The 27,975-nt window shown below is 57.7% G+C and overlaps 1 protein-coding gene across 3 annotated transcripts; it reads left to right on the plus strand.

The window, feature by feature from the left end:
* The first annotated feature begins 3,889 nt into the window (after positions 1-3,889).
* ADAMTSL4 (ADAMTS like 4) lies at positions 3,890-27,579 on the plus strand. 3 transcript variants are annotated; one of them, XM_088137107.1, is made up of 19 exons: positions 3,890-4,034; positions 4,611-4,686; positions 13,527-13,680; positions 14,845-14,908; positions 18,199-18,851; positions 19,094-20,120; positions 21,063-21,165; positions 21,849-21,985; positions 22,212-22,416; positions 22,600-22,760; positions 22,900-22,999; positions 23,420-23,722; positions 24,315-24,444; positions 24,999-25,203; positions 25,730-25,903; positions 26,118-26,291; positions 26,429-26,608; positions 26,841-26,985; positions 27,219-27,579. In XM_088137107.1, exons 3-19 carry the CDS (start codon positions 13,649-13,651, stop codon positions 27,356-27,358), a joined length of 3,933 nt encoding a protein of 1,310 aa, XP_087993233.1. In that variant the 5' UTR covers positions 3,890-4,034; positions 4,611-4,686; positions 13,527-13,648; the 3' UTR covers positions 27,359-27,579. The 3 variants fall into 3 exon arrangements, with proteins under 3 accessions (XP_087993233.1, XP_087993235.1, XP_087993234.1); XM_088137109.1 differs by lacking the exons at positions 3,890-4,034; positions 4,611-4,686 and adding an exon at positions 5,659-5,679; XM_088137108.1 differs by lacking the exons at positions 3,890-4,034; positions 4,611-4,686 and adding an exon at positions 11,038-11,191.
* Positions 27,580-27,975: the final 396 nt, after the last annotated feature.

Raw genomic sequence — 27,975 nt, forward strand, 5'->3', positions numbered from 1 at the left:
TGCTAATCTCCTTGGGTCTGGACACACATCCTCTACACACATCCACAGGGACTGAGTCAAAATGTTTGTGCCTGCAAATGGGTGGGTTCCTTAAATGCTTTACGGAGACCTCAAGTTCCCAGTCCCTGGTGTCCCCAGAGAGAATTGGCAGACCGGGTGCTGGGAAATCTTGAGAGTCAAAGCCTGGGGTTTGTCCCTGCCATGAGGAAGTCTGGCGGAGATCAAGCCGATCCGTGGAGGGTGTTGACAGCCGGCGGAAAAAGGAACGTCTGGAGGCCCAAGTGGGCGAGGGGCGTCTTGTCTCTGGCCCCCTCTCCCTCCCTGCCGGAAGGCAAAGCGGTTTCCCTGGTTTGGGGAAAGGCTCCAACCGGTTTTCAACTATTACTTGTCCTTCCAAGTTCCCCCCAAATTTTCTCTCTGGATAACGAAGCTTTGACGTTTATCTCGTTCTCAAGTTCCTTCTGAAGTGCTGCCCAGGAAAAGCAAAGGCCGGTTTAAAGGGGGAATAGCTGCCGAAATATCCCAGTGAAAAACTCAGATTCTTGTCCCCTTCCCTGCACCACGGAGAATGTTTTTTTCTTGACCGGCACCCACTTTTGGAGCACGGTGTCGAATAGGAAGAGCAGAGAACTTTTCCCCTGAGAATCTGGACTCTTTCATGCTCTTGAATCAGAGTATTATTTGGGGATCCAGCCAGCGAGCAAATCTGAAGCCTCGCCCGCCCTGAATCTGGGGACCTGCTTCTCTTCATTGCCCTGCGCCTCCCTGATGCCCCCCTCCCGTTGACAGCCATAAAGGCCATAAAAATAAAGTATCATACGAGAAAAGGCAAGGCTTTTCTTTTTTTAGCCAAGAAACAAAGCAGATAAAAATAAACCTATCCAAGCAACCGGCTCAAATAAGTTGCAAAACTATTTACAAGTCAGCTTTGCTCCTTGTCTCAGAATAAAGGATGGCAGGACGCCACTGCAGATGGAACACAAGGCATCCACTTTGGCAGGGCGAGGGATCGGGGCCAAGCACCTGTTTGGCAGGTGGATGGGTGCTGGATCGGCCCCTGGCACCCCCACCCAGCCGAGGCCACAAAAAGCTGGAGGTTGGTCAGCCTCGCAAGGTGCTTAGCATCCCAAACCTTTTTTCTGAACTAGAGCGTGTGCAAAGTGCCTTTTCTTCTCCCCAGCCAGTTCAGAAGCCGCTCCAAGCCGCAGAAGGGACAGATAAATGGGTGCTTTTATTTTGCTCGAATGCCACCCAGCAATAGTGCCCGGAGCCTAATCTTAGCCCACTTCTGGCTTCCCACCCAAAGGAAATAGGGATGGCATGAGTCACCAACCCCGGGGGAGGGAATTCTCTGGGCTTCCTGAGGGCCAGCGCTCTCTCTTCATGCCAGATCTTGAAGCTGGAGGTAAGAATGAAGGATTTGCGGGGGGGGGGGGTGCGGGTGACTTCCCCTTCCCCACTCTGCAGGGAGGCCAAAGCATCTTGATCAGGGCTCCTGGCAGGAACGCCCTTCCGCTTAAATCTGGGTCCTTCGAGAAAATGAGCCACCCAGCCCAGATCTTTGGGGGGGTTGGCGGACTTTGCACTCACCGTGCTGGGAGCAATTTGGAGTCACCCTGGGGCTACTGGAATGGGCGATCAAAACTTGGCAAGATTCAGGAACCCACTGAATTGCTCCGGGTGCATGATCAGTTCAGAGGGATCATACCAATTTGCGGGGGAAAGGTAGCCCCTCTCCTCCCACCCTCCCTCCAAGGAAACTGGGGCCCAATTCCCCAGGACTGTCCTGCCATAAGCCCGGATTATTGGGCCAGGCGCTGCCCGGGGGAGAGGCTTCTATGGGCCCCTATCCATCATGGCCTCTGTTCTTATCCAGGTGTTTCTGTCCATTTTAATTGTCATCTTTTATGTCCAGGTTTAATTATCATTAAACTTCCACAACGGAGAAGATGTGTTCTGCCCTTCCTTCCTTCCCTCCTTCCTTCCTCCCTTCTTCCCCCCCCCCCCAGCCACCTGTTTCCTTGGGCTCCAACTTCACCCACAGCCCACTGAGGTTCTGGGGTTTTCTTAACGTTGCAATTACGTGGCCATGGCTGGGCCACGGGCAACCCAAACGCTTTTCCAGCCCTTTCCCCTCCCAGTTCTGGGGATTCTCCCCACCCACAAGTACAAGTTTGTCTTGCCAAACATCAACTCCGCTCCTCAGACATGGAATTGTGGTGCAGAAGGGCGAACGGGACCGTGGGCAGATAATTTGCTTTATTGTGAGCATAAAAGCAACGAGCATTGGCCACCCTGGGTGTCCCTTTAAAATATTAATTTTAATCGTTCTGGTAATCAGATGCCCTCCAAACAGGGAGCTCCTTGGGAGGCAGATTCAGATACTCACTGATCTTCTTTGCCCTCCAGAAACATCCTGTGCTTTGGGCCTGTGGAACTGGAGGGGGTAGCCTTCAGCACTCTGGGGCATGCAATGTAGAGAGGAAACAGGGCTGGGAACCTTTGAAATTAAAAAAAAAAAAAGGGGGTTGCCCAATTTTCCTGGAACTCCGTGAATGCTGCTTTTGAGTGCCGGGCTCCACTGGAGCCCAGGAGATTTCTAAAGCCACGGCTCTCCAGACAGCAGCGTCGTCCAGCCCCGGTCTTTCCTTCTCCCTGTTCCAAAGAGTTTGTGAAGGGGGGTGGGGGGTGGGCTCCTTCCCTCTTGCTTCCCGTATCAGCAGCAGCAGCACCGGGTTCCTTGGCAAATAGGCTCCCCGCTTGCATCCCCGTTTTCCTCCTGGGGAGAAGGCAGGGAACAGGCCAAGCCTTACACTCCAGAGCACACCAGCCTCGCGCCGGGTGCTTGGTGCCTCCGCCACGGGACCAGGACATGGGAGGGGGCAGCAAAGAAACCCCACCTGTAGATCGAAAGGGCGGGGAGAGTTTAAGACACTCTTTCCCACCCTTCGATATTTAAATGTTGGAAAGAACAAGGGCCCCTTGATCCAAAGGTCATCTGGGGGACACAGCTAGTTAAACTCGGACGCCAAAGTTTCGTCCTGAGGCTGGTCTTACGAATGGCTGGTGGGGGTTTCTGAGGCCCAAAAGGGAAGGGATTCGAACATCCCCCCATTTAACAAGGCCCAGCATAGGCGGCCTCTGATTAGGATCCCTGCAACTAGCTAAAGACAGGCGGGAAAGAGCCCAGCATTCTTTCCACTGCATTCTTTTCAGGTAGACTGCTCTTGCACATGGCAGCTCCCTCACTAGCACGCGGCGGGAAGGCCTGGGAAGAGGCCAGCGGGGGAGAGAGACCTTCCGGCCAGCCCGGCCCAGCCTCCCCGCACTCTCTGCAGCTGCAACCGATTTCCCCGAAGGGCCAAACGCTGAGCCTCCGACTCAGGAGCTTCAGCCGGGGATAGCCGCTGCCCGCCCGGCCCGCAGTTCTGCAGGCCCATACGTAACCCAGTTAGAGGAGGCGGCCCCTGGCGGGGGGCTCGGCTCCCCCCTCCATCGGCCCCGCAGTGTCGGCCGCTGCCGCTCCTCTCCGGCCTCCCGCCAGCGCGCCTTCGCTACCCGCGCTTCCCCGGAGGCTTCCCCTGGACTCGGAGGCGCCTGAGCTCCGCTCCCGATTCGCCTGCCCGGGCGCAGGCTGGCGGCGCTCTGGATGGGACCCCCGAGCCGACCAGGAGCCCTGCGGGTCGCGCAAGGCGGCGCCCTCGGGGACGGCAGGCAGGCAGGCGGCCCAGCCTCCTCGGCTTCCCTCGGGGAATGCGCGGGGGGGCTGGTTCACGTGGAGGGGGAGGTGGGGGCGGGAAGGGTCTCCTTTCTCTCTCGCTGCCCCCCTCCGCCTGGTGGGCGGGGCCGCGCTGCAAGGGGTGGGCCAGGGGCCGGCGGAGGAGGAGCCTCGCGGGGGGGTCGAGAGGCCTGAAAGGAGGCGGGGGCGGGCCAGGCCGAGGCCGCCGGGAGGGAAGCGCTGCAGCGCGCCCAGCCCGGGAGAAGTTGGGCTTCGGCGGGAAGGACTTTCACCCTCGGGGCACCTGAGATGGCAGGTAGGGCGCTCGGGCGGGGAGGGGACCCTTCTCCGCGCTCCTGTCTCTACGCCGCTTGCTTCGCCCTTGGACTACAGAACCCATCAGCAGGACCTCTCCGAGCAGAGGGCGCCAGGGTGGCACGGAGGCTTCTCCCTCCGCCGGCCCGCCCGCGATGCCCTGCGCACTCGCCTCCGCTTTGCACCGCGGCTTCGCTCTCGCCCTGCCCTGCCCTGCCCGGCCCCTCGGCGGCTGCCGCCTCTGCCCCCTGCCCGGCTTTTCCTTCCGTCCCGTCTCTGCGGCGCTCACGCCCGGAGTGGAAGATCCGCCTCGGATCCGGGCTTCCGAGCGTGCCTCCCTCCCCTCCCCTCCCCTCCGTCCCTGCCCGCCTCGCCCGGCCTCTTCAGGTGCCCGCCCAACCTGCGCGGCTGGGCGACGGAGCCCGCTGGGTGGTTGAGCGCAGCCCCGAGGCAGGTTTGGGGCCAGCCGGTGGGCAAACCCAGCGGCCAGCCGATGTGGCTCGTCTGAACCCCTGCGGATTCGAGTTTCCCGGAGTTCTTTGTAAGGCACTTTCTCTGCTCCCTCTTGTCTCTCCAGACGGATGATCTGCCTGTCCCCTGCTGGTCTCCACCCATCACGAGGCTGGGGAAGCTCAAGAGAACTGTAAGAGCAGGTGAGAGACTGAGATTTGACCACCTCCTTTCCGGTGCTTAATTTCTGTAGGGAAAGACCTGCTCAGACGCCCTTAGTCACAACCCACAGAGGAGAGGAACACTCTGTAGATGCCCAGAGACAGCCCTTACGCAGCATTAGTCAGAAGTCCCTCCTGCATAGTTTCAGTTGTTTCTTCTCTTTGCCCAGACGGTGGTGTTTTTTAAAAAAAGATCTTGGAAGTTTTTCAAAGCAGAATAATGCTTTGCACATCCTGTGGTTTTTAACCCCCCCCCCTTTATTTTGATGCCCGCAGACAAAACCTTTCATCCTGCCAACACCCTGGGCTGCTGACGGAAATTTCCACTGGCCTTCGCTTTCACCTTGCACCTCTCCCGGGCTCCTTATCTTTGCGTCTGCCTGTTCCAAGAAGCCCGAGAAGGGTGGCTAGAGAGAAAGGTGGCTTGGCAGGGACCAAGACCCATCCTTTGCGGGGTGGGGTGGGGGCGTGGAAGGCGCTGGGTCCCATCTGGAGACCGCAAACGATCTGGCCGGGGTTTCGCAAGGCCGGTTTTGGCTCTGGCTGTGGGGTGGTCGGTTCAGCTGAGCCTGTCCTTAATTTTTTTGGATGACAATCAATGGGGCATTCTTCTTCCACCCTGGCTCCAGACCACCCACGGAAAGGAAAGACTTTGATAATTTCGGTTTTGCTGGGCTGGGGAGCACGAGGGAGGCCGCCCCGGCTGCCTCCTCGAAGGCCCCTTTCGCCGGGGCCTTGTTAAGGTGTGAGCCGGTCCTTGAGGTTCCTTTTCACGACCGGTAATGTGATATGAAGGCGGGGGAGACCTTCAGAAGGCTGGAAAATGTCAGCGCTGCTGGGTGAATCTATGCAGGGTGGCGTCCTCTCTTCCTCTCTCCAGCCTTCAAAGAGTTTTATTATTCCTCTCCCGCCGGAAACAGTGTCAGAACAGAAGTGTGTGCGCTGCCTTCATCCTTACAAAAAGGTGCTTCTCAGGTAGACTGCCTCTGACCACGGAGCTTCGCCTTGGTCTTTCTCTTGCCCTGGAAGGGATTTGAATGTGCAGAATGGGGGCGGGGTGCAGCCTTAAAATGAACGCCAGCTCTTTCGGTCTTAGGTGGGGGGACCGGGTGGAAAGCTAAACGCTTGTGGCGTCAGAACGCTTATCTTTGGAAGAGAGGCGGCTGAAGATGGGGTGGTTTAAGAACTGGAAAGGCATTGTTCGCTTTCATCCCCTGGAAGAGCAATTTGCCTCGTGGAAATGTGGTCCCTTTCTGTTTGCAGTTTTTTGGGAGGGGGGTGTTTCTTCCCATCTTGGCCTACGCTGTGGCATCCCCTTCTTCCCAAAGTTTTTCCCCATGTTTAAAGTTGTTATTAACAGGGGGAGAAGTCGTCCAGAGCGGGGCTGTCCTAGAAGAGTTTGGGGTTTTGTTTTCTCCCAGCCCAGAAGCTATTTTGACACTTGGTGCTTTTGAGTTCCCATTTTCGTTTGGGTTTGTCGTGGAGACGGGTGGCAAGGGCTCGCCTGCAGAAAATGTGGCTCGGCGCAGCCATGGTAAATGCAGAAATAGCCAAAAACAACAATACTGGTGTGAAAAAAAGTTTTTCCACGGAGTTAAGGAAGTTCCTTCTGGTTTCCAAAATAACCCTGACCACGTACAGAATTAGCCCTTGAATCAAAATGCTTTGTTGTGTAGAAGGCGTCAATCCCTCTCTCTCTCTCTGTGTGGGGACGCCTGTTCAGAGTTACGTACCTCTCTGATTGTACAACCTGCACCAGCCTCGCCAGTCTGGCAGGCTAGAAACGCCTGGGACTTCAGCTCCCATCCTGCCTGGCCAGCGTAGCTGTTATGGGACGCTAGATCCAAGATGGTGAGGGTCCGCCAGGTTGAGCCCAGGGTGGCCCATGGTGCCGGTGAGCGGGTGACGAGTCGCCTGCAGGGAGACCCGGGAATGCAGCAACAGGATGCTGCGGGAAGAGGCTTTCTGTTTTATCTCACAGAATAATATCTCACCATTACCCAAAGAGCCGCTATCAGTTATTTGCTGTGATTTCCAGGTTATTCTCTGGTTTAAGCGGGTCAGACGGGAAATGATTAGGCTCCCCTGATAGCGAGGTGAATTCAGGAAACCAAATTCCCTATTCGTCGATAGCCTTGACCGGGGCTCCGCTTGCACGGGCGGGGAGTTTAATTCTGCAAACAGTCAAAGGCGAGGGATTACTGTACGGATTTGGCCCGAGCCGCGGCCGAGGCACCTGGGGACTTCATTTTTCATTAGGATCATCACAGCCGAGGGCCCAAAGAATAACGGATGAATGCTGGAACTGAACGTTCCTGCCTTCCTCCATTCTCTCAGTGTGACGCAGGGGGTTGTGAAGGATCCTCTGGCCTGCGGAGGGAAAAAGCGATCTGGAAGGGGAAGCCCAGGCTGATGAGGAAGGGACCAGTCTGAAATTGGGGAGGGGGGCGAAGAGGACTTGTCTGGCTTCACCTGCGCCTCTCCAAAAAGAGACAAGGGTCAGCTGATGCTGTCCCAGTGAGGAGGAAGTGCTTGTGTGGTCACCTAGAGGCATTTCTGAATCCCCGCTGGCGACCAGGCGGATGGGTGTTCTCCGTCCCCTCATTCCCACGCTCACCACTGGACTGAAATCTTACAGCTGTAAGCTGGCCAATCAACAGGGGCGATTCTGACCCAATTCTCTGCTGTGTTTATGCGGGACAATCAATTACTCATCTTTTGGCCTCCATGTGCGCCAGCGGTAACAAAGAATGCTCGGCTCCTTCCCCCTCCTCCAGCTGCTGGATTAAGTTTGCCTCTGGCTCGGCCCCCCCTTTTGGGCTCCCTGCAGAGAGGAGAAGGGATCACCCTTCCCGGGGCACAGGGGTCTGAACGAGGAGCCCTCCTCATTCCTTCCTGCCCCGGGGAGACCCAGGAATCTCGTGCGCTGGGCAGGGCTGCTTCATGGCTTAGCAATGTGCTGATGGGGGAGATCCTCCCAACAGCCACAGGAGCCCAAGGGTGGAAACTGGAAGGCCGCCCCATGCAGATGACTTCTGGGGCGGATGTGCTCGGCTCTGGGTCATGCAGGGTGGGGCTGGGGGAAACGGGACGTGTGGGGTAGCCTCAGAGGGGGAATGGACTGTATCAGGTGAGCGTCCTCTTGCCAGCCCCTGGAGTCAGCTGTATGCAAATATGGCCAATAAAGGGAATTAAAAGGCTTTCAGAGGGACGGAGGGCGGATGGTTTGGGGTCAGGCTTTGGACGCCTAAGAGATGCAGAAGGTGAGTGTGTCTGCTTAGCTGCAAACAGGCGGAGACCGAGGGGCTCTCTCTTTCCTCTGGGGGCGAGGGAAAGGGCGCTCTGGGCGTGCTCAGAGGTGGAGGAATCTGGTGTGAAAGTGGACGAGTGTCCTTTCCTCCCATTGGATGGCTCTCTTGCGAAAGAGATTTCCTTCTGCAAAAGGCTGGTCTCCAAGGGGTTAAAGCCCCTCATCTCTCTGGGGAGCTTTCCAGGGCTCTGAAGCCCAGCTAGTGTGTGTGTTCTAGGAGGAACTTTTTTGTAGCAACTTCGGGGCAGCCCAGTGGGATTCGCTCCTTTCCGGGGGTATCTCAGAAGTCCGGGCATCTCCCAGGGTTGCCAACGCGGCTGTTTTAAAAGCCAACAGCCGACACGGCCGTTTTAAAGCCCTTGGCACCCTTCGGATGGGTTGGGCTGCCATCTTGGCTGCAATGCTTGGGGATGATGGGAACTGTAATCCCAGGGAGCTGGAAGGCCGGGGTAATCCTGTGGGCCTGCGCCCCGCCCTACCCACGGGGTGAGATGAAGTCAGCAGGGTGCCACGTTGGGCACGGCCTTTCCTCTTGTCTGCTCCACAGCAGAGGAATTGTGAGGTTGTGGGGCGGCCCCAGAAAAGCAAGACCCTTCCTTGTTCTTCAAGGGGAGGGTTGTGGACCAAACACCCCCCCCAAGATGGGAGGATCCCGTTCCTGGAGGTGACGCCTCGCCTTCACCTCCCTGGGCGACGGGCGACGGGTTTTCCTGGGGAGGTCAGCAGAGCTTGCTCCTCCTGGACCGACCCCCCTTCAAGGAGCGTGCAGATGTTCCGCCAGCTTTCCTCGGCCTCCGGAGGGCTCCTCTGGACGAGCGAGAAGCACGACCCCAGGCCGGCAGGCTTCCAGAGCGAGCGGCCTGCGTTCCAAACCCCTTGGATCCGAGTTGCAGAGTCTGGGCCGGGTTAAGGACGTGGGGCTGCGACTCTTCCTCAGTTCTGGGGCGGCTGCCCTGGGGGTCAGCAAGACCCCCCTTCTTCCCACTGGCCAAATCAGGAGAGGTTGCAACTGGAAAATAGCTGGGAACATCTGGAAAATCCTGGTTGCTTTAAAAATGAGTCTGAAATGTCCAAGGAGGGGGAAGCTTTTCTCATGCCCAACCCACAGGTTCTTGCACGTAGCCTGCAGCCTCCCCCACATCAGCCACCTGCGGGCTTCCTCGTCCTTATGTCTTCCAAAGACGCTCAGCTAGGACATGCTTCTCTTCCTCTTCCTCCCTTGCGCAAAGGAGCTGTAAAAACCTGGAGCTGTGCAGTTTTAAAAGGGGAAGGGGAGTGCAGAGCAGAGTGGGGGAGTGGGTGGGGGGAGAGCTCCCAGCTGAAATGCAACCCCCAAATCTGTAAACTGCCTGACTTCTGCCTCTGTGGCCTCGACAGCCGCCCTCCTGTCCAAGCTAAATGGGGAGGGGGCCGCAGCGAGGAGCAGGAGGCGCCGGCGCCTGCACTCTTGGTGATTCCAAACCACGAGGACTGGAATCTGCTTTTTTCACTTAAGGAAAAGAACGGAGGCCCAGGCCTTGTTTGAACCTTGGCATCCGGGAAGGGTCCCTCCCCAAAATCCTGGAAAGCTGCAGCAGGTCAGGGTACAGAACGCCGATCTGGAGAGACGCAGAGCTTGGCGAAGGGTGGTGGACGGTCTTCCAGAAACACGGCTTCCCACGTTTGCTGGGGTTGGCCGACTGGCGGGTCAGCAGCCCCGCAGGTCCTCCTTTGCTTGGGGTGGAGCTGGTGGGCTTTCTGGGGTGGGTGGGCGGTCCGGGAGGGAGCCCGCCCTTCCCCACCGGTGGTTGAATACGTGGTGGAGGAGAGCTGCCTCGGCGTAGATTATCCAGGCCGGCGCATTCCAGGCGTGCCAAACCTGGATTCCTAAGGGGATCCTTTGAGATCTCTGCCCCTGCGTGTCGCCAAGAGTGCATGGCTGACTTGGGAGTCATGTGGACTAGAAGTTTGTTTTTCCTTCTACAAAGGCCTCTCCCTGACACTAAAATGGTGTTTTTCTTTCCTTTGCAATGAAAGGATAATTCTTCCGCCCGTGTCCTCACGCCCCCCGCCCCTTTCCAAGGCTTTAGCAAGTCTAGCTAGCAACCAGTCCTCTGAAAAACCACTACTTTGCCCTAACTCGATTTCATGGCTCACACAGTCATATTTTTTCCCTTCCTGTTACTCCACTTTGATTTTTGAAAAGGCCGTTTCATGACCAGCTGCTAAAATTCCCCCTTCTTGCAATTTATATCTGGCCTCTTCAAGGCGTCCTCTCTTCCCCTTTCTTTATTATCGACCCCGCTGGACCGAGAGCAGAGTTTCCCTTGGGGACAACTGCCCGCTGATTCCTGCTTTATTCCAGCGGGCATCTCTTTATTTTAGTGGTTTGGCGGTGCATCCTGGCGGAGCGTTTGGCGAGGAAAGGCTGATGGCTTAGTTACTCAACAGCCCGCTCCGTGGCACCGGGGCTGTTGGACAGGGACGGCCAGGGTTTAAAGAAAGAAAAGCTAAGATCTGTCAGGAATGCTGGAAACAGAAGATTCCTTGGTGTGCTTTGGAGGTGGGTTCGAATCCTGGCCATCTTCCCTTCAGGGCAGACCCGGGAAGGAGCTTTGAGGACTGCCCAGTGGAGGGAGGAAGAGCTAACATCTCCCTCGGCTGGACATGGTTTGCGTTTGCCTTCATCCAAGACATTTCTTGACTTCCCACTCTACAGATTTCCTGCTGGCCTCCCATCCAAGTCCCCAGCAGGCCCAGCCCTGCTTCGCTTTTCAAGGTTGGCTAGGTGGAGCCTCGGCGTGCGACGTGGGCGGACAGGGTGTGCAGGTCAGCCGTCCTCAAGGTCCGGTGCGTGCAGGGAACAGCACATGCACCTCTGCCTGGAGACTCCCTTGGGCTGCTCCGGCACGCACACCCGCGGCCTTGCCAGCTCCGGCCCGATTGCCAAAGGGTGGAGGGTGGCATCAATCCAGACGGGGTGGCTTGGCTCCTCGCTCGGCTGGAGAGGGACTTGCGCGAGTGCTCAGCCTGGCTTTTTGAGCTTCCTTTGGTCTCCCGGTCGGTTTCCCAGGGAATGCGTCCTTTTCTTCTTTACTTTCCAAAGAGCCGGCCAAGAGAGGGAGGCTAAATCATTTTTATCATCTTCCCCGCCTCTCGTTCTGGCTAAGAATGAAGTAAGAAGAGGGGAATGTTACTGTAAGTAGCAGAGCCAAGCCGGGAGGGAGGGATCGTGCTCCATCCTGCAAAACTGCAGGGCGGGCGTTGGGTTTGCGACCCGCCGTTTGTTTATGTTGACTTTGAGCAGCAAGGGAGCCCCGGCGCCCCTGCCCAGGCTTCAGCTGGGGCCGCCCGGAAGAGGCGCGGGCACTCTGCGTGTTCTCAGAAGCTCCCCTCTTTTCTGCGGTTGCTACTGCTTCTCAAGGAATTCCAACCGCAGCAGAGTCAGTATCAGAGTCTTGTTCTAGCTTTGCATCCTTCTCCTAACAGGAACCACATGTTGGAGCAAAAACTCTCTCTTGAGTGGTCAAACCGCTGGCAAACGGGTCCCAAGGTGGGGAGGGAGAGCGAGCCAAGGCCTCCTCTCTCAGCTTCCCACTTTGGTGCAGGCGTCAGCCGGCCACTCTCTGGCCTGAATCGTCCGTCCTGCAAGTCCGGGCTGACTATCTCCGGGAGGGCGAAGATGCTCCCGCAGCCCTTTGTCCATTCTCCGGTCCCTGCCCTTAGACCCCTGGCACCCGAGGGGGCGTGTTACCCCCCAGTTTTTGGGGAAAAGCCACAGGAAAGAGTGTGACATCTGTTTGTTCATTAATGTTTATCGCTCTGCACGTGTGTGTCTAGAACGCAGGAAAGCATTGTTTGACCAAATTTAGCTGCAGACTTTCTCCAGAGCCAGACCTAAATCTGGCCGTCCTTTTTAAACAATCGCTTCGCAGTGATTTCATCTTCGGACACCACTCTCTTTTCCCGTCCATTCCTTAATCGCTTTGCCAGTATCAGCTACCTTGGCAGCTTCACCCTGCTCTCGTCACAGTCCTTCTCAAAAACGGCCTCTGGGATGCTCACCCGGGTCCAGTCTGATCTGCAGCGTGTTTCTGGACCGCGATGTGGAAATATTGGCCTCGCTGGATGGCTATTCCTGGAATGGGCTGCAGAGACCAATAACATGGAAGTTTCCCCCCGTCCGCCAGTCCCCCCCCAATTCTCTTACAGTAAACTCTGAATGCTGGGAAAAAACGTCCCCATGGACTGCATCCCCGTGAGCCAGGATCCGGGCATGCCTGGCCACGATGCTGACGGTCTTCGATGGGCTCCTGCGTGGGGTGAGCAGTGGAGCACCAGGAAGATGGCAGAAAATGGATTGGGGCTGAGGGTCAGCTAGGGACCCTGACAGCGACCTTTCCCACCCCCCAAGCAAGGGTGCTCTTTCTAAAACCACCCCCCACCCAGCCCCGACTGATTTGGAAAGATAAACGTGGAATGTGGCGGGTATATTTGGAGTGGACATCCGATCCTGGGCGACGTAGCAAAACTCTGCACGGTTCCCAGCGGGATAAAAATACCGCAGGACAGATTAGAAGGCGGGCTGGACAAACAAAAGACTGGGAGACCGAACCTTGCAGTTAGGTGACCATAGCAACCCTGGCCAGGTCTCTGGACCTCTCCCCTCGGCTTCTGGCCTTGCAGCCCTCCCGGTTGCGGTGCCGGATTTATTTATGCGTTTCGGCTCCGATGGGAAACTGAAGGACGATGGCGAGGAATTGACACCGGAGCCAGAAAGGTGTCGGGGCGGTGCTGGTGCCTGTGTGGAAGGGCATGGGTTTTTAAAAAAATGGACGGAAATCGCTGAGCTCCGCCGTCCTGCATTTGAAGTATTGCTCTGAGTCCGTTTATATAAGGCCATCCATGAATCTGGGTTGTGCAAACAAAGGATGGCAGGTTTAATTCCCCAGCCCCAGGGGTTTGCGGTCCAGAATTTAGCACAAAGGGGAGCCGGGTGGGAACCGGGGAAAGGATGGCGGTGGGATGGGCCAGAGGGTTACGGCTGGATTTCAAAGATGCGTTTCCAGAGAGCTGGAGAGGACCAGAGACTTTCTGCAGGAGAACCTCCCGTACGGAGGAGGAGGGGCCCAAGCGACACGGTGGGGGTCCCGGGTTTGTCGTGCGGAGCTGAGCCCCGAGGAGGCGGCTCTCCGTGTCTTTTAGAAGCTCCTTTCTTAATTTCCTCTTTCGGCTTCATCCCATCTCCGGCCTTGGGTGAGTCACCCAAGGAAGTTCAGATCATCATCGCAGTGCTGACTTCTCCATTCGGAAGGTCAGCGGGAGGTTGAAAGTTGAGAAAAAGTTCAAAACGTTAAGAGAAAGACCCCCCTCCATCTGCCCGATTACTCCCCCCGCCATTCCCTTTTGCAGAATTCCTCTGTAAGTAAGTCAACATTTAAAAGGATCTGGAAAAAGCGCATTTTACAGGTTCTGGTTATGGGCTTCGCCCGTGCTGACTCTTTTTCCTTGTTCAACTTTTTTGCCCTTTTAGGGGATTGAAGCATTCCTGAGAGGGGATCCCCCCAGCCCCTAAAAGAGATGGGCGGGCAGAACAAACCCTGAAGCGTCAAGGAAGCCTCTCTCTTTCCAAGCAAAGACACATCTTGACAGGCGATGGGAGCAGCGAGTCAAGGCCAGATTGGGAGGTAAGGTGGGGGGGGCTCATTTGGGGGTGCAGCAGGGGGGCTTGGGGGAGTCTGCGTGGCTTTCGAAACTTTTGAACCTCCTCTTCTGCACCTTTAAACTGTTGACCCCCATGAGGACTGGAAGCCTGCTTTGCGTTCCCTCATTTTCCCTGGTTGACAGATTCTGCGTTTGTACCAGGGGAGATCAAGGGATTAAAACAAATAAAAAATCGGATTTGACAGATGCCCTAAAACGTGGTGGCGATTTGTCAGGGTCGTCACGCAACTTCTCCATCACCAAAAACGGAGACCCGGATTGGGTTTTCTGCATTTCCCGTCTCTGGAAAGTTCAGGTGGCTGTCTCCCCACAAAAATGTTCTTTTCTGCTCCCAGTTTAATTCTGACGGGGAGGTCTCGGGGTGGCAAGTGTCTGCAATGTTTGGTGGTGGTTTTGACACTCCAGCTGCTGGCTTTGATATCCACCTCCCAGGCCGATGCTGGTTAAATGGTGTGTGTGTGTGTCAATGTCTGTGCAATTGTTGCAGGCAAGATGAACTGAAACGCAGAGAGATGCCACGGGGTTGGGGTTAGGGTTAGGGCGCAGCTCTGCTGGCTGTGCTGTTAAAAGGCCGGCCTCTGATTCCCGCCTGTCACCAGGGGCTGCTCTTTAAGGATAAACGCTGGGTTTCCTGTCCTTTCTTCTCTTCCCGTGTAAACTAGGACTTCTTAAACTTAACGTCCAAGCAGCGCCTTTCCTGGTAGCCGCGAGTTCCACAAGCTCGGCTGCCGTAGGAGGGAATTTCTCTCCACCTGCCTTCGATGAGATGATTTTGGAGCGTGGATAAAATTAACCCCCTCCCAAGCCCTTTAGGCAAGGAATTGCCTGGATCCTCAGGAACCGATTCGACCTCGTTATAACGCTTCTTTTTAAAACCGTGATGAACGACTCTGGGGCACCTCGTGAGATGGAGGCAGAGATTTTCCCATCGTGCTTTGCTCCTGGAGCATCCCATGGGCCAAGGAGCGCAGCCGTGTTGGATGGTCCCGCACGGTTTCGCCAGGGGGTTCTCAGCCTGGAGGAAGTGGGACGGCCCGCCGCGGCTTCCCTTTTTTCAACCCTCTGTCCCTGCCGGCAGAGCAGCGGCGGGCTTGATGGATGGAATCTCTGCCTGCTTTTCTTTCTAGGTTTTGCTTGGCCGGCTTCTCCCTGACTTTCTCCCTGATGGCGCTGAGCCTCAGCTCCGAGAAGGTGAGTCATGGTCCGTCCAGAGGCTTACTCATGAGCTGGCTGGAGAAGCCAGAAGGGACCTGGGGTGGCGTGTTTTCCCCTGGAAGCAGCACCGCCTGCAGCACGCTTTCAGGGGCAGGCTGAAGGCCAGGGCCCCCTCCCCTAATTAAGGCTCCTGGGAGCTGAAGATGCCAACAAGAAGATTCCCCCGGCCTGCCTTGATCTCACGTGTCAGTCCTGAAACTCTTTTAGTCCTTGCAAGCGAGGAAATACCTTTCTATCTGGAAAGTCCTGAAGCGTCTGATCGCTGCTATCTCTAATACTCTGTGTCTGAGGACCGGAAACTTGAAGAAGCCAGTTTGCCACCCGTAACTTAAAGATCTGGCCCAGTCCACAGCGCCCTCCTCACAATCAAATGCTTGCCATTAAGAAAGTCTGGGATGATGGTGCAAAACAGGTACAGGTCATCCTCATTTAGCCACTACAACTGGGACTGGTGACTCAGTCGTTAAGCAAAGCAGTCACTAAGTGAAACCACGACTGTGCATATGATCTTCCTTCACCTTTCCTTTGATTTACAGACCTGCGAAGGTCGTAAATGCGAGGATCGGTCGCAAAGTTACTTTTTCAGCACCGTCGTAACAGCAAACGGTCGCGAAATGAGGCAGTTGCTAAACAAGGGCTCCATAATATATTTGGTGAAAGTAAATATTGGAATTTTGACTGGTGATGGTTTAGGAAATAAAAGGGGGGGGCAGAGTATTGAAAGGGTCTTCAGCTTTATTTAAAAGTTTTCCCCCTTCAGTTCTGCCTTTATGCCTACCTTTTTATGGCTCATATTTTCTTTGCGTCAGAAGATGATACGTTTTGGCAGCACCCAGTGAATTTGCAATTTGGGCTTTATCCCGTGGATTAACTGTGTCTTTAAAAAGGCCAAGGAATATTCTTTCTTTTCCTGGAGCACAGGATATTCTGAATATCCTATAATTCTGACTCTCAAACCCACCCCCTCCTTTCTTTCTTTTTTTCCTCTAGAGGCTTTTCTTTAAACAAAAAAACCCCCCAGTCATATCTTGCAACTAAACTGTTGCCCTCCCTTGTGCATATACAAGCAAGGCTGATCCTACCCAGTTATGTGATTAAACCCAACTTCAAGCTGGTTGAAATGAGGAGGGGATGGAACTCCCTGCATTGGTGGCAAGAGGAAGGAAAAGGTTTAGGGCCTTTTTACAGGTAGCAGCACCCTTAAAATCTTAGCCAGGAGAATTTGGCTTCTCTAGAAGGGGGCCATGTCGGCAAAGAAAAGATCCTATTTAAAGAAAAGATCCTCCTCGCTTCCTCCCGGCCCCCGGTGGCGCAAGAGGCGTCAGAGTCAAGTGCTCCTGGGGTCAAACCCATTTGCAAGCTCAGAATTGGCTCACCCCCAGCCCGGTTTTGACACGGCGGCCCCAACCCGCAGGGCTCCGTGTTCGAGGCACGACTTTTGTAATCTGAGCCGGGGAGCCTGCGAAGCCGAAAGCTGGCAGTTGCATCACGGTTCAAAAACTGTCACTAAGCAGGCCGGTCTGGGGACAATTATCTGTGGGATTACGCTGCTGCGACTCGGAGCTCTTCCACGTTGTAAGGGAACCTTGCCAGATCAAAATTCCCTTCGCAAATTCATTTTTCTAGCTGATCTGTTTTTTCCCTGATGGAGAGCAGAGGCCTGTTTCCAGGGCGGGGGAGAGAGGATGGAATCCACCCCCCCATTTTATTTTTTGGGGGGAATCTGGAGAGCTTGTATGGACTTACAGGCACCACGAAGCTTGCTGGGCTAAGTCTGAAACAGAGGAGCTCCAACGCACGGCGTTTTTTCCCTGCTGGTTTCTCAGTGGCCGAGGATGGCTTCTGCAGGAAACACGGAGGCCGGGGCTTGTGCACAAGCGCCCTTGGTCGAGGAGTGTGCCCGCGTGTCCCTGTATGTCTGCCGAGGGCAGAGAGGTGCAAAGGGGACTTCTCACGGGGTGGCATTGGTCCCCTTCTGATCATCGACTCAAAGAAGGGTTCTCTGCACCCCGTTTCGGCCTAATGGGTGGCCCCTTCCCGGTCACCTCCTTCGCCCCTTTCTCCCCACAGCCCTTTTAGCTCCCTTAGAGCAGAGGAAAACGGGGTCAGGCTCTGCAACGGGCTGGAACACAAACCCCCCATTGCATCATGGACGGATGGGATTGCCAGGCAAGTGTGGTGCGGGCAAGCAAGGAAGTGAAATGGGGGAAGAGGAGGAGGAGGAGGAGGAGGATTATTCCCGGCCACCTGTGAACCAGTGGCACCTTATTTACTCTCCATCCATCCAAAAACCTCCCTGACTGGGCCACTTAGCAAAATCATCTTCATTTTATTAATTGTTTCCTTTTATGGCTGAAAAATGTGCCCTTTTTGGTTCCTCCCCTCCTCGGTGCCCCTCTGACATCACCAGCCCTCAAGGAGGAAACCAGCTGCTGATCCAAACACCACCAGCTGGGAAGCCTCCGGGACACCTCGGAGGGGAGGGGGAGGAGGGTGGGGGGGATGGATTAGGGGAAGGGTACACGGCCCCAAACTGAGCAGGGTCCCTCGTGAGTGTCCTTGCTTCGAATGGAGGGAGGAAAAAGAATCGGTCTCCAGTGAGCTGAAAATGCAGAGGGAACGATCGCAAACTTTCAGTGATCGGATTAAGCCGCTGTGTTAAGACAGCCCTAAGTTTCTAGTCCTTAAGGCTCAGTTTGGGAGATGCTGCGCCTGGGGGAAGGGTGGAGCAGAGCCTGTGAAGACTCAGCTGTCTGTGCGTCCTGTACAGTTGTGGTATTCTCTAGCAAAAGTGTGCAATGCGCATAAATCCCACGGGTGGCATCAAGTTGCTTGTCTGGCACAGAAGATCCGGGTGTATGTATCCGAGCCAGCCTAGGAGTCCCAGAGGAAGAAGGTGCTAACGCAGCAAAGGGCGTGGAGGGATCGGTTGCCCCTAAATCTGGAAGCTCCATTCTTAACCTCCATGTCTCTCGGTATCGGAGTTGCCCTGTGGGGAGGGCGCATCTCAGCGAACTTCTCCCGTCTCTCTTTCACACGGCGCGAACCGGCACCCGGCGCTCTGTCCTCTTGGACCGAGATCCGCAGCTCAGTTTTGCACTGAACGAAGGGACGAGAAGGGGGGGAAGAACTGGAGTGAAGTGGGTGGCCGGGGGCCAGGTGGGGCCAGGGCCAGGGCCAGGCGGACATTTGCAGTGTTTTTCGCACGGAGACGCAATGCTCAGCTGGGGCTGCCAAATTCCTGTTGCTGTCTGTGCTTCCTGCAGGTTCCGCCAAGGACACCGCGGCAGACCTCCGGGGAAGAGGCCGCGGGAAGCCGAGCCCCGGGCCTCTGGAGCAGCTGGGGCTCCTGGTCCGCCTGCTCGCAGCCCTGCGGCCTGGGGGTCTTGGAACGGGCCCGCGCCTGCCAGTCCCCCTATCAGCGCGACCCCTGGGCTGGGAGGACGGAAGGGGTCCCGCGGCCGAACTCTCCGCAGCAGCAGAGACCCCGCCTCGAGGACCGGCCGCCTGGCCCGTACGGACACTGGCCGGCTTACCCTCTGCACTCCGAGAGGAGTCCCTGGCCGGCGTCGTCTGTCTATGGCTCTGCCAACCGCCATGTCCGTCAGGAGGCCGTGGCAGGCGTGGACGGAGCCCTGACCCCCTCCCGCTCCAACCCCGACCCCTTCGAGGCCACGCGGCCCTGGGGATCCCCCCGTGGCCGCGAGGGGCTCCCCAGCCAGTCCCAGCCTCAAAGGCCATTGACCGCCAGGGGCTCCCGGACTCCCGCCCAGAACGTCATCCCATTGTTCAAGCCGGTGAGGCGGGGGGGCCACGAGGGGGTTCTGAGCCACGAAGAGCCCCTCTCCAGGAGCTGGCCCGACCACGAGCCGTTCAGCTGGGCAGCGTCTCCAATGCCGGACTCCCAGGCGGCTTGGAGGTGAGTGTGGGGGTCGGCAATCGGGGAGGGGCGCACTGAAGTTTCCCTCGCCTCCTCTGGGCAGTTGGAGAGGGGGCTGCCCCCCCAGTCCACCTTACGGTTCTGGGATTTCCTCGTCTTTTCTCATCCACATCCGGCCGCTTAGCTTTGGAGACCGGGAACCTCCAGGGATGCTAAGAAAACGGGGCACGCCCTTCCGGCATTCTGCTCCAAGCCATCTTGCCCAACGTTGTGCCTTCCAGGTCCCGAGTTCGAGAAGCCATCAAGCCTGGCAAATACGGTTACGGCAAGGTGCCCTTTGCTTTGCCGCTCCACAAAGACCCAGCCGAGGGGGGCACTCCCCGTTTTAAGCGGCACCACGGAGAGAGGACTGGGGAGCTCCCACCCGCCTCCCTCCCCCTGCCTCTCCTTCCTGCAGCCGAAAAGGAGAAGCCCAAAGCAGTCCAGTCTTTGGCCCATGAAGAGCCTCCTGCCTCCGGCGAAAACCCTTGGACCCAGGGCGAGATTCAGCCTGCCCTGCCCGGAGCAGAAGACATGGAGGGCCAGGCTGGAGCGTCCCTCCCTGGGGACCCAGGGACAGTCACGGGGCTGAAGAGGAGAACTGCTGGTGAAGGGGACTCGCTGGGGCGGTCAGCAGCCCTCAGTGGTCCTCCCCAGCAGGGCCCACCCTTCATCGCTGCAGAGAAGGGGCCCCTAGGAGGCATCCCAGCGGGACCCCCAGAAGACCCTGCCTCCGCATCTTCTGCTGGTGGCTCCGTGGCTGCTGGGGGCCGCAAGGCAGAGGAGGGGGCTTCTGCCCCTGCCGGGCCCCCCTCTTTTCCCCTTGGCAGCCCCCCACTGACCGCTCAAGACCTGCGCCAGGCCCCCCACATCCCGAAGAGCCACGTCTCTGCTCCCCACGAGAAAGGACCGGGAAGGGGGCTGAGCCCACAGGCCACGCCGGGGCGGTCCCCCCGCCAGCCGCCCAGAGCCGGCCCCGGTCCCCTCCCACCCCCCGGCCGGGCCCGTTCTCGGAACCAGAGGCAGCACCAACCTCGGGGAGGTGGCCGTGGCCCCCGGCCTTCGCACAGCCTCTTTGTGGACCAGCCTGGGCTCCGTCGCCCCGCCGAACCCGACATTTGGCTGCTGCACCGGAGCAGCCCCCTTCAGTTCCACGCTAGGGGGCAGAGGGCCCAGGCCGAGGCCCCCCAGTGGAACCTCTACTCCCCCGGCACCGAGACCTTCCACTGCGAGGGGGAAAGCAGGCAGTTCAAAGCGTGCAGGCAGGAGGTGAGCGCGTGGCGGGGACGGGGTGGAGGTGCCCCGGCGCAGACCCTCGCTGCTTTGTCTGAGAAAAGCTTCACGGGAACCGATCGGCGGACTGTGCAGACGTTACCATTTCAGGAAAAAAGTAAAGTCCGTTTAGAAGTTGGGTGGAAGAAGACCTCTTTGTGAGAGAGGTGGCCCTGAGGACTAGAAGCATGAGGGTTGGGGTCCTTCTTTCCAAATTCTCCAAACGAGATAGCTAGCTGTGTTGGACCTAAAGAGAGAATTTCCGCTGCATTCACTCGCTCGGTTTTCTTTTTGCCCCCTACGATTAAACAAACTGAGTTAGTGGCTTTGCGAAGCTTCCTTTGCTCCACGACTGTAAATAAACGGAAATGGAAGCAGAAACACTTCTTTAACGCGTGCATTTGCACGCACCCTGGGAAGCTGCTCCTCTTCCAAGGGGCCCTCGGGCCCTCGAGGAAAAGGCTCGGGGCCAGCGGTTCGGCACTACAGAAGGGGTGAAAGGTCAGCGGCCCTTTGTGGTGGACGCCAGAGCCGTCCTCCACAGAACTGTCCTGCTCCTTCGGGGGATTAATCTCCCGAGCGCCCGGTGTTCTTCACAACAGAGTTGCCGTGTTTTCACAGCCGACCCGACCCGATGCCAAGTTCCAGATGAACTTCCCCAAACGGTTGGGGATAAATAGCCGGGCTTGGCTTTTGTACCGGGCAGGGTTGGCGAAACGCGCAAAAGTCCTTTCTAAATTGGCGTCGGTCAGTTTCCCTTCCCGGCCAGACGCCCTCAGGCCTTACAGGGCTGTGGGGGCAACTAAAGGGGGGTCCTGCTTCAGGGGCCGGGCAGGAAACTTGCCACCACGCCAAGAGAGGGAAAGTGGAGTGGGGGGAGAGTCGCGGAAGGTGGCGTGGAAGCCTCACCCCGCTGCTGGTGTCCTTCCTCTTGTGCAGCCGTGTCCTCCGGACCGCCCCGACCCCCGTGCTGTCCAGTGTGCAGCCTACAACCATCAGGAGTTCATGGGCCGGTTCTACCAGTGGGAGCCCTTTATGGACGGTGAGCATCCACCTGCCCCCTCCCTGCCATTGCTGTCCCTGGCTTCTTGGGGGGGGGAGTTCAGAAGCCCCCTCTGTACTTTTGGGGTGCTTTAGTTCAGGGGGCTGCCTCCCAGGAGCGGACAGGTATGCTCCAAGACAGTTGGGATGGGGGGCTTCTGCAGGAGCTTGGAAAGAGCCCCCCACCCCGGACAGGACCCCCTCCCTTGTGCAGACCTGCAAATCTTTGGGCTGCCAGTGCAGCGGTGTGGTGCTGGCGCCCTCTGCTGGCAAGGGCCGGGATTGCGTCAGGTCTCAGAATGGGGCACCTGCTGCTTCTCTCCCCACCTGTCCATTTGGGAAAGAACCAGGATGCCCGAGTTTGGGGGTCGCCTTCCTCCTTCCCCTTGGGGCCCCTTTTCACTCATCCCCGCAGCCAGCATCGACGCTTTTAGAAGTCCTGGGACTTTTCTTTTTGGCGGGGGGCGGGCAGGTGATATCAGAGTCCTCTGAAATTCTTCTAAAATCGAATGCGTCCCTAACTCATACTTTAATAGTTTATTTGCTGCTCCGCCGGCGGCTTCGGAGACGTCTTGCGCCTTTGCCAAAGGGTCCTTCTTCGCCAGCCGGGCGTGCCCGGGTGTGTCGGGGTGGGCGGGCAGTTTGCAGGGGATCCTGATTCCCTTCTCCCTGGGCCTGTGCTAGTGTGGGGCTCCCAGCGCTGCGAGCTGAATTGCCGTCCCCTCGGTTATCGCTTCTACGTCCGCCACACGGAGAAAGTGCAGGACGGCACGCCCTGCGAGGCCTCGTCCCAGGACATCTGCGTGGCCGGGCAGTGCCTTGTGAGTAGCCGGCTTCTTGGTGACGGAGACGGGTCCCGCTGGCCAGGCTGTGCCAGCAGAGCGTTGCTCGGAAGGGCCTTTTGGGGAGGGAGTTTGGGAAGCACCCGTCTCCCCTGATGCGCGCTGGCCTCCGGCCCCGCAGCATCCCCCAGACCGCTCCTCAGGGGTTTTTGGAGGGGTCTGTTCCCGGCCCCACCCCGTTCCTCCTCTCCCGCTTGGCTTGCAGACCCCTGGCTGTGACGGGATCCTGGGGTCGAACCGCACATTGGACAACTGTGGAGTGTGCGGTGGGGACCACACCACGTGCAGACTGGTGGCCGGCAATTACAGCAAGACGCACGTCCCCATCGGGTACCACCGCATCTTGGAGATCCCGGCAGGGGCCACTCAGATCCAAGTCCGAGAAATGGCCCGCAGCCCCAACTATTTAGGTACGTCCGAGACGTGGCAGAGGCTTCGTCCTGGCAGAATTGCTCCCAGCCTCTCGCTCTCGCACGGCGTGAGACACACCGGATGAGGCCTCCTGGCCTTGTCGAGCTGGCTCTGCCTGGGGGGCCGCAGAAGCGACTGGGGGCTGCGCACGGGCTGACGCCAGCCGCCCTCCCTCCTCCCAGCCCTTCGAACCCACAGCGGCAAATCGATCATCAATGGAAACTGGGCGGTGAACCCTCCGGGGCGCTACGAGGCAGCGGGCACGGTCTTCGTGTACAGCGACCGGGAGGAGGGCGAGCTCCTGACGGCGGAAGGACCCACCACCAAGCCCGTAGAATTGTATGTGAGTAGGGAAGGGGAGCCCCGGATGGCCGCTCTGACTGACGGTTTTTGAAGGGTTCGGAGTTCTGCACGAGGCCCTCCGTGGCACGGAAGCAAGGACGGGGCGAATGAGGGCCAGTTTCCTTGTCGCCCCTCTGCAGATGATTTTCCAGCAAGACAACCCCGGGGTGTCGTACCAGTTCTTCCTGGCTCAGCCGGAGGACTCCCGTCCCGACGTTCATCGGCCTCAGGAGGAGCTGGGTGAGCAGAGCCTTTCCCTGTTGAGCTCCGAGTTCGAGTCTGCCCATGCCTGGGAGCCCCCCCCCATTTCTGTTTTTCACCCCTCCTTGGCTTTCTGCTCCTTGGTTCCTGCCTTTCGGCTTCTCTCTGTGGCGGTCTCTCATTCCACCCCCCTCCTCTCTCCCTCTTGCCACCCCCTACCTTGGCCCCTCCTTTGCCTTCTTGCACCCTTTGCTCCCCCCTTGCCCCTTCCCAGCTGGGGCAATTCCTCAGGGAGAGGGTTAGACGTCATTTTGGAATTCAGGCTGAGCTAAACCCTTATTAAGGTCATAATAATGTTGTTATTAATATTATTATTTATTAATTAAGCTAAACCTTAAGCCATTCTCACGAAGCCTTGTCCACCATGACTTGTGAAACCCCTTCCTCTCTCCTGCCCAGGCGCCCTGACCGCGGTGGAGCCTCCAGCCAGCCAAACACGTCCGCTGCCTCCGGCTAACCGACGGGCCCAGGGTTCAGCCCAGCTGCCCCTTCCCTCCAGCTCGTGGGGAAGGCCCCGTGGCGCGCCCCCCCATCCTGCCTCAGCCGGCCAATCACGAAGGAGCCTAGGGACCCTGCAGCGCAGTGCCCGGGTCCCACCGCTGCCGCCCCCCCCGCCCCCTGTCCAGCACCAGTCCCAGCCCGGCCACGACTTTTACTGGAGGCGATTCGGCAACACGGAGTGCTCCGCCTCGTGTGGGAAGGGTGAGTCTGGGAGGGCGGGGAGGTCAAGCCCTTCCTGCTGATTCCCTTGGCAGGTAGACTGCTGCTGAGCAGGGAGATCTACGTTTTGCTCCAAGCCACTGGGGAGTTTGCTTAATCCGTCTTTTTTGGAAAGTTGGAATAACCCGGTGGTTAAGAAGCCAGCCACGCACCTGGGGAGGAGGGACTGGGGTAAATCTCGGCCCCCGCTGCAAACTTGGCAGATGCATCTTAAGGAGGTTAAAGCCCCTTACCGTGCAAGATAGTTGCACGCCTCTTGGAAATGTTGTGCTAGAGGTGAGGAGGAGGAGCAGGCCACCACTATGAGCACAATCTGTGGTCTTGCCTAAACTTTCCACGGGGCATTTAATTTACGATCAGCCTATCCTAAACTCAGGGCATAAATGGAATGAACTTTCTCAGTTGTGTCAGCCGTCCTGGCAAGATGGAGAGACCGGGGTCTCCAGAGACCCTAGGCACTTTGCTTTGAGCATTTCTGAGGCCTGTTAACATCCACCCCATGAACCATTAGAAGGTGACGGTTCACAGCCATGCGTCGTTGCCCTGGACGGCTTTTCTTTTCCTTCCCTTTCAGGTTTCTGGCAGTCCATCTACCGCTGCATCTCTCGCGTTTCCCAAGAAGAAGTCGGAGAAGAAAAATGCCGCTTGGTCCCCAAACCGCACGTGCTGGAAGAGATCTGCAATACGGAGCCTTGCCCAGCCTAGTAAGCCATTAATTCCTTCTCTCTGGACCTGTAAGGAAGACTCACCCACCCCACCCTCTCGTCTTCTCCCCCGGTTGGGCCTAGCATGAGAGGCGAGGGTTGCCGAGGGGTTTCTTCCTCGCCCGGCCCTCAGTCCAGCGGCAATGAGATCTGTGGCCAAGAGGAGAGGTCAGCTAAGGATGTGCCAAAGTGTTCCGATCTGTGACATTCTGAGTTGGAAACGGGGTCTTTTGAGCGCACCAGAGGGGTCCCGATTTGCAACAGCGGTGTCGATGGCTCCTGTAAGGCTGGAACAGCCTCTTGTGATCTGGAACCCTTTTGCACATCCCCAGTGAGGCTTTTCCTTTTGCACAACGTGGCTCAAGGACCGAGCAGCCTCGGTGACCCGTTGCCTCTGTTCCCGTGATGTTTCATCTTTAGCTAGGTGGGAAGCGAAAGATGAATTAAACAAATCAATAGTTTTCAGAATGTTCTCTAGCGATAGTAACGGTCATCATCGTTATTAGCAAGCACCCATTTTTGCTCCACGCTCACCAGCTCCTTGGCTGTTTCAGCTGGGATGCGGGCGAGTGGTCGGCCTGCAGCAAATCCTGCGGCCTGGGAACTCAGCACCGCCAAGTCCTCTGCCGGCAGATCTACGCCAACCGCACGACGATGGTGCACCCGCAGCGCTGCGGCCACCTGGAGAAGCCGAACGCCACCCAGAACTGCCAAGTGCAAATTTGCAGCCACTGGGAGGTCCACACCAACTGGAGCTCGGTGAGGCAGTGGCCGGAGAAGGAGGCATGAGGGCCGAGAAGAGGCGGGTGGGGGGCACGGTATCGGCACTGGGCATTTGAGGGTGGGCCTCAGAGCTGGGCTCAAATCCACATTCTTCAGCAGGGAGAAATGTCTCCGGGGCAGGATTCCACCTACGTGGTCAAAGTGGCATTGTCTGTCACAAACCAGTTCTCTAAATAAGTCTTGCATCCACACGTTGGGAGGGTACGTTGAAAGAATCCCGAAGCCCCTGGTGCAAGCCTGCGACTCTCCCAGTGGACCTTTCTCCCCAAATCCTTTCCCTTTTGAATTTTTTAAAGCAATGTCCCTTGGTCCAGCCGAGGGAGCGTTCGTGGCACAAATGCAGAATTCCTCCCCTCGACCCGAGCGCAAACTGGACATTGCACTAAATTATAAGAATAGCCGGGCTCCGCCTTTGGCTACAAGAACGCCCAGAATTCTGGAGTCGTGTCCTTTAATTTTGCGGATTTCGGCCTCTCTGCCTCTTTTCTCCCCCTCGTGCTAGTGCTCGGTCCTTTGCGGCACAGGCCACCGGACACGCCACGTGCGTTGCATCAGTAACCACGGAGACCTCTTGAGGGACACGGACTGTCCGGACAACCACCGGCCCCAAACCAGCGAGGCTTGCCACATGGGCCCTTGTGTGCGGACCTGGTTTTACAGTGACTGGAGTAACACAGTAAGAAGAACGGTCGGGCAGCCCTGACCCTTTTTTCTCCCCAGTTTTTAGACCCTCGCCCCTTCCGAGGCTACGTTAGACGTTTCACCATCTTTCTTCCACTTCTCGCGGCCGCTCTCTTCTTCTTTCCCTCCGCTTGCCCCTGCGGTTGCCGGAAAGTTTGGAAAACGACAGACGGGACGGGCTGGAGGAAATCTGTAATGCTCTCTTTTAGTGCTCGGCCGATTGTGGCACCGGTATCCAGCGCCGCTCGGTGGTCTGTCTCTCCGGCAATGCCGACGGGCAGGCGGACGAAGACTGCGCCAGCCCCAGGCCGGCTGACATGAGGGCTTGCGATGGCGGGCCGTGCCAGCGTGTGACTCGGTGGTACGAGGGCCCCTGGAGCGCGGTAAGGGCCGGGCAAGTTTTCCCGGGACATCCGTGGTGTGGACTGTGAAGGCAGGGCTTCTTGGCGCCTCTTGGGCAGCCTGCCCCTGCAGACCCCTGCCCTCTTTTCTCTCCTGTGACCCCTGCCCCTTTCCACAGTGCTCGACCGAGTGCGGCGCCGGCTCCCAGAGGCGCGACATCATCTGCGTGAGCAAACAGGGGACGCAGTTCAACGTGACGGAGGCTTCCGAGTGCGCCCATTTGGAGAAGCCTCCTGCCCTCCAGCCCTGCCTCGGCACGGACTGCGAGGCCCGCTGGTTTTCCACCGACTGGAGTGCGGTGAGTGGGGGGCAGATGGGTGGGGGTCAAGGCCTCTCACATGCCAGGCTCTGTACCCCTCTCCACCCAGACGGGCTTCACATGAGATGCCTCCCCAGATCAGGAAAAGCCTCGACACGGCCCTCCCAGCTCGATTCGTGTTAGGGTGACACCAGTAACACAATGATCAGTTAAAGATGCAGGAACAGGGAGGGGTACGTTTGACCCCCGATGGTGTCTTTTGCCCCGGCAGTGCTCCAGATCCTGCATGGGGGGCGTCCAGGCGAGGGAAGTCCAGTGTCTGACGCAGAACAAGACTGTGAGCGCCCTTTGCCCCCCTCACCTCAAGCCGGCCACGAAACGCTCTTGCAACAGCCAGCCCTGCTTTCCCGCGCTTGGTAAGACACCGCTGCAGTCCCCTGGCCCTGCCAGGGAAGTGGGGTGGGGAGGAGGACAGACCCAGTGGGTCCAGTCCCCCACTGGTGGGCCAGCTTGGTGTCAGGGAAAGGGAGGACGATGCCCACCCCATTTTTTTCCTCCAAAGGATTGGTGCTTGTTTGAACTGTCCCCCTGTCCATTTGCGGGCGGGGGCAGCTTCCAGCCTCTACCCCAGCTCTTTTCCCTCCGGCAGATGAGGCCTGCAGAGACAAATACCCCAACTGTGCTGTGATTGTGCAGGCCCGGCTCTGTGTCTACTCGTACTACAAGGCGGTCTGTTGCGCCTCCTGTTCCCACGCTCTGGAGAGGCGCCACGCTGACCCGAACCGGTAGCATCGGCGGGCTCGGGCAGAGGGGATCGCGTCCTGCTCCCTCCTCGAACGGGGAGAGGACGGAGGGGGTGGGCTGGGAGGAGAGTGCCAAGCCTTCGAAAGCGTTTCTTCGGCCGAGAAGGATTCGAACTCAGGGCTCCGACGGACCCACCAGCATCCTGTCCCGTACCCTTCCCGGAGGGAGCGTCCCATAAGGTAGCCAAACTTGGGGGGGGGGTGTAATCAGATCCCTGGAAGAACCAGCCGCACACAGTCAAGCCAGGAAGAGCGCAGGGCGGTGCACGGATTGGCCCACGGACCCCGAAATTTCCCCCGGGTGTGCCACATGGAGCTTCAGAGGACCAGGGACTTCGGAATCCATCAACACTTCCTTCTCCCTCCCAGAAGGTGCATCGACTCTGCATGCCACCCTCTCCAGCTGGAAAGGGGTGCCCGCCTGTGGCGCCCCGTGAGCCAAATGCCAGGCGTAGATTATATCGTTACTGCTGGTTTTACCTCCTGGACACGCACCAAAGGCCTTTTTAACAAAGATGCGGGGAAAAGAAGAAGAAAACGCGCGGGGAGGGGCCCGATTCAGGGTCTGTCCCTGAAACCATTTCCAGAACTGTGCAAAATTTA

Source organism: Python bivittatus, unplaced genomic scaffold, assembly GCF_059951505.1.
Source record: "Python bivittatus isolate LINGU-HERP-01145 unplaced genomic scaffold, Pbiv_v1 ctg000180_np1212, whole genome shotgun sequence".
NCBI classification, from domain to species: domain Eukaryota; kingdom Metazoa; phylum Chordata; class Lepidosauria; order Squamata; family Pythonidae; genus Python; species Python bivittatus.